This window comes from Archocentrus centrarchus, chromosome 1, assembly GCF_007364275.1.
Source record: "Archocentrus centrarchus isolate MPI-CPG fArcCen1 chromosome 1, fArcCen1, whole genome shotgun sequence".
In the NCBI taxonomy this organism is placed as follows: domain Eukaryota; kingdom Metazoa; phylum Chordata; class Actinopteri; order Cichliformes; family Cichlidae; genus Archocentrus; species Archocentrus centrarchus.
Genome location: NC_044346.1, coordinates 35664313 through 35669968, shown reverse-complemented (window position 1 = coordinate 35669968; position 5656 = coordinate 35664313). Strand labels below are relative to the sequence as shown.

General features: G+C 45.6%; 1 protein-coding gene across 1 annotated transcript; it reads left to right on the top strand.

Moving 5' to 3' along the window:
* The first annotated feature begins 1451 nt into the window (after positions 1 to 1451).
* rtn4rl2a (reticulon 4 receptor-like 2 a) lies at positions 1452 to 5453 on the top strand. The gene is made up of 4 exons (XM_030735171.1): positions 1452 to 1592; positions 2201 to 2427; positions 2557 to 2790; positions 2963 to 5453. Exons 1-4 carry the CDS (start codon positions 1535 to 1537, stop codon positions 3821 to 3823), a joined length of 1380 nt encoding a protein of 459 aa, XP_030591031.1. The 5' UTR covers positions 1452 to 1534; the 3' UTR covers positions 3824 to 5453.
* The last annotated feature ends 203 nt before the right edge of the window (positions 5454 to 5656 follow it).

The window sequence follows — 5656 nt, the reverse complement described above, 5'->3', positions numbered from 1 at the left end:
TGCTAACCTTTATCACTGAAATCCAGCTTGGATCCTTTATTTAATTGTAATTGGTTGATTAAAACTGTGAGGCTTGGGCTGGCATTCAGGCGCAGCATGCCAGAAAATATTTGAGAGCTGCTGTCTTAGGTGTTAAATCTGCATACTTTAAACCACTTGCACAAAACCACTTGTCCACCTAGGGTCACGGGAGGGAACTGGAGCCTATCTGAGGTGACAATTTAAAGGCAGGGTGCACCCCAGGTCCATCACAGAGCAGTTTATTTAGAAAAAGCCAAAATAGTATAAAATGCTTTTGTCCTTGATTGCATACACAGTACAGCCCTTCAGATGGTGGACTGCATGTTTAAAACTTAATGTGATCAAATAAAAGTCAAATTAGAGCATAATTTATCACATGGTGGCACTGTTACATCTGATGCTATCTTGCTATCTTACAGCTGGTGGTTGAACACAAGCAGTGACAGCTTGAGGCACAGACAGACAGCTAAACACTCTTCTAGTGGCATGCATATTACGGCATCTGCTGTGTTTTAGTGTCTTTCTCATTTTTGGATTCAGTACTAGCAATTCACCCCCCCCCCCCCCCCCCCCCGCGCGCGCCCATTTATTAACCTAGTTAACAATATTTCTACTAGTGCAATAAAAACATAGAAGAAAGACATAAGAAGAGGGAGGAACTATGTTTCATAACTCCAATCCCATTGCCCAAATGCCCTTAAATAGTAAAAGACACCCCACTTTCATATGTTCACTTCTATCTTGTTTAGATAATGACTGCCATTTCATATCTTCATCATCAAATTATGTCAGGAGCTATAATTAATCTACCAACAGTATGACTGGAGTATGTCGTAATTAACCTCAGCAAATACTACTCAGTCACTGTTGTTTTGAGTGACTCTCTTCTGGCACCGAGCTCTCCCTTATGGTTGAATCATAATTCGGGGGCATCCTTCTTTCTTAAGACAGAACCATCTAAGTCTTTTTCTCTATCTTTCTGTCTGGCTGTTGCGCGCCGGAAACAGACCATAATAAGCGTCGGGCAGGAAACTAGCTATGCGCTCTTCTCCTACCCATCCTCCGCTCCTCCACAACTCAGTCATCATTACCGGGCACCGTGCCTTGGCTCATTCACCCCTCCCTACACCGCTTCTACATTCATTCTTTAACACTCCCTCCCTCTTTTTTTCTGTGTGCGTCGAAAAGTCTCCTCCTCTAACAGAGTCTGAGCGCACGTCTCCAACCAGCCTTTACGCGCGAACAAGCGCTCCAAGAGAATCCCCTACGGTCGGCCCCTCCCCTCCCCGTTTCTTACCGCCCTCACTCATTCATGACCCCAATCAGTGACGTAGGAGATTCCACGGTGCCTACTGCCGTAGGCAATGACAAGGTGCTTGAGTATATATGGGACACTGGTAGCCATCAACCGGCACACTCTCAGTCGCTCCGACTCGGGAACCAGGGCATCAGCGGAGATAGCAGGCTTTACTTCGCGGTCTTAGGCTAACTCGCTTTAGGCTTTTGGTTCAGGATGGAAACCTCTACTTATTCCCGGAGCCGACGATGCTCCATCATGCGCAGCTGCAAAAGTAAGTTTCTCTCTGTCTTCTTTGATTTTGGATTCCCTTGGATTAAACTGACAGTAAATGCTGCTTTGCTTTAGAAGTCGAACAGTTAAGTTTTTCTTACTCTAAGAACGCTGAAGTACTTTGAGTTATATGAAACAGAACATCCAAAACTGATACATGGATGGATGATACAAAACTGAAATGGAAGTCTGTTAGCCAACTACTTGCTTTGTGATTTATTCAAGCCAAATTGGATATACAGTGTATTAGGTGGAATGTATCAAGAGCTTTTTCACTGGCTCTGAGAAATAAGATTTGAGTAAACTCCTTTCTGATTGCTGTGCGTAATGGTCGGCAGAAGTGCAGTGCCAAGGCGTAAATTTAATTTACTGCGACACACAAAGCTGTAAGACTTTCATCTTGTTTCTGGATATATATAAATAACTTCAGTGAAAAGATAAGCGCACACAAGCCATAATTGCAGAAACAGTCACACATTTTTGCTATCTATAAGTGAACGTAGATATTTACCGCTGTGGGCTCCTGCTGTTGCATTGAATGTAATGGATGATGATAGGACCATGGACAGCTCCGGCTCACTTCCCTCCCTCTGCCCTCTCTCTTTCTAGGCGGTCTCTCCCTCTGGTTGGTGGTGTGGCTAGTCCTTGGCAAGCCAAGTCCGGCATCGGCGTGTCCGCACCTGTGCGTGTGCTATCCGACGCCCATGACGGTGAGCTGTCAGGCGCAGAACTTTACCGCCGTTCCTGTCGGAGTGCCATATGAGTCGCAGCGCGTGTTCCTCCAGAACAACAGGATAACGGAGCTTAGAGTTGGCTCTTTTGGCTTCGGTACTCAGGTAAGAAGGAGAGTAGAAAGCAACATCTACAGTGCAGAGTTTTTTGTAAATATTTTTTCCACATTTAAAGTCTAAGAATAATCAAACATATAATAAAAATTTTATATTATGAATGCTTTCCTCCTTCAGGTTCTGTGGCTGTTCTCTAACAACATCACGTGGATTGAGGCCGGAGCCTTCAGTGAGCTGAGGGACTTGGAGGAGTTGGACCTGGGGGATAACCCTAACCTTCACAGATTGGAAGGGGGAGCCTTCCGTGGCCTTGAGAAGCTCCAGAGCCTCCACATGCATCGCTGTCGGCTCACTGCTCTGCCACATGACATCTTCCACAAGCTTTACAGTCTGCAGTTCCTGTACCTACAGGTAGGGGCGCTGAAAAGCCACGCACATGCATACAGTTAACTGACACACAGAACACATGCATCCACCCACACAAGTTCCTTCACATGCAGCATCACATGTTACAAATATTACAGATCACACTCATAGTGTCTGATCTTCTGAAATTAAACCCCATTTTTTTTTCAATTTGCAGGAGAATAATCTTCACTTCCTGCAGGATGACATCTTTTCTGACCTTATCAACCTGAGTCAACTGTTCTTGCACGGCAACCGAATCCGCACCCTTTCAGAGAATGTGTTCCGTGGACTGGTCAATCTCGACCGTCTTCTCCTCCATGACAACCGCATCAGGCAGGTGAACCGCCGCGCTTTCCGTGACCTTGGCCGCCTGACAATGCTCTTCCTCTTCAATAACACTCTGGCTGAGCTGCCCAGCCAGACTCTGAGGGACACCCAGGGCATCGAGTTCCTCCGCCTCAATGCCAACCCCTGGTCTTGTGGCTGTGAGGCCCGTGCCCTGTGGGAGTGGTTCCGTGAGGCCCGTGTCTCTTCATCTGAAGTGATCTGCGCATCCCCTTCCACCCGTCGTGGCCAGGACCTCCGCTTCCTTCGTGAAATGGACTTTGCCCTCTGCCCTCTGCCTGACCCCGGCTCCATTGCTGGCTCCACCACCACCACCTTCAGCACCAAGACGCGCTGGTGGTTCCACAAGAACAAGCCCCAGTCATCCACAAAAGGTGTCTTTGAAAAAGCCTCAGAGACTGTCAAGGCTGGTTTGTATGGGAAGGGCCCATCTACAACCACCTCAGTAGTCAAGTACGAGCTGGGAGAGGATGAGCTGGCGCTGCCCAAACTAGAACCAGAAGAGTACTGGGAAAACTATGGCAGTGAGGACTCCGGTGTCACCCTGCGGTGCATTGAGCTTGAATGTCCACCTGAGTTTGACCTGCCTCCATCTTCTTCCTCTCCCAGAGCCTCTTCACCCTCTTTCCTTTCACTACTAGCCCTTTCTGTTTTCACCCTCTGCCTCAACTTCCACCTGCTATTCGGCTGAATCTGACTCTTAGTACCACACCCTTACCCTTCCAGCCTGTTTTAAAGGCTGTGAGGATCCCTGTTAGACTTTCTGCACCCCCTTTGCCCACTTTGCTGTAAGCAAATCCTCAAGGCACAGCAAGGGAGATGGGGGGGATGGTTAGATTTGGAATCTACCAACCACAGGGCTTAACACTTTTCAGGGCTGCTAAGAGTTCTTCAGCTAAGGTATATATTTATCTACAATGCTCTGCAGGTATGACTTTCTCTGTCTTACCTGTATGATGTCATGATTCCCTGCAATCAGGGCTATGAGGGCTGAGTCCATCACTGATACAAACACAATTTGATAGCAGTTGTGAATGATGTTGTCAATTCTGTCACCTCAACTTAGTTAAAACTACTAGTGCTTTTAGTGCATCCAGTTAACTGGTTGCTACAAATGCTACAATTACTGTTAGAATCAGTGCACAGTAATGAATATACTGTAACCACTTAAAGTGTCATGTAAATAGTTATGTGTTCTGTGAGTATTCAAACTGTTATCTATGGTTCATCACAATCATGTTCATCTCGATCCAGAAAAACTGTGAAGGCTTGTGTTTCTACAGGACAGAGCAGCATGCACAGCGAAGCTGAGGGTTTACACTGAGAGTGAGAGCAGAGAAAGGGAAACAAACTGAAGCTGAGAGGGAGAGAAAGGAGAGAGAGAGAGAGAGAGAGAGAGGAAACAGATGTCATAGAAGCAGAAAGGGAGACAAAATGGCAGGGTAGGAGGGGTGGAAATTTAGAAAGAAGAAGCTGAGGGTGAGGGGAGGGGAGTGTTCACCCAGCAATAAGAGAAGAAGCAGATAACAGTGAGACAGAACAGAGGACAGTGCTAGACATAGAAGCAGCAATTTGCAGGAGATAAGTAATAAATCTACTCATCAGTAGTTGCTCCATCCATCATAGTCATCATTCACCGTTTTCTGTAAATATAGTGTTGTTTTGCGACAACCACGGGAATGAATGCTTCCTGTCAGGAAGCCAGAGATTTTGGTTTTGGATGTCTTTCTGTGACATATTGATATAATGTGTGATGATTGTTGACTTGGATGCAGATGAAGATCTTGATAAAAAACAGATATATTGAATATTTCTTGGATCATTCTTTTCTTTGGGACTCTAGTTGCAGAATACATTTTAACTGAAGAAATTTTGAGGTGCACTATACTGTCATGAAACAATTGTGGGACAAAATTAGTAACAAAACAAAAATGCACTGCGAGTCATCTCAGTGCAGCTAAAGCAGTGGACTGAAAGGACTGATCACTTGGCCACATGGAAAGCTCTGACTTAACGGGCATCTGTGTGTGTGCATAAATGGGGATGAATGGATTCACAAGTAGGCAACACTGCAAAAGACAAATACGTCAGTAGGTTTCTCACTTTTCTGATTCATCAACAAGCGATGCCAAATGGACAGACAAGGCGCAAACTGGCCGATTTGTAAATACACCAAGAGAGCAATGAGAGAATCTGGAGAGACAGAAATCAGGAGATAATTTAAGACTCGCAGACTGACATGCACTGATGGAGATGATTTGAAGTGAGACAGAAAAAAGTGGAAATTAGTATTGCTGAGGCAGCAATGGAGAAATGCTCAGAGGGAGCAACGGAAGTGGGGGGGAGGGGGGGAGGAGGAGGAGGAGGAAGTTACCTAATATAGGAAAAGGCTAGCAGTCCTTCAAGAGTGTTTATTAATCCCTTCTTCTTAGAAACAAGTTACTGTACTGAGATTTAAAAAAAAAATGTAGTGTAGGTGTGCTCATGTATACCTGCTCTTTTTCCCAGCGGTCCTTTGAATATC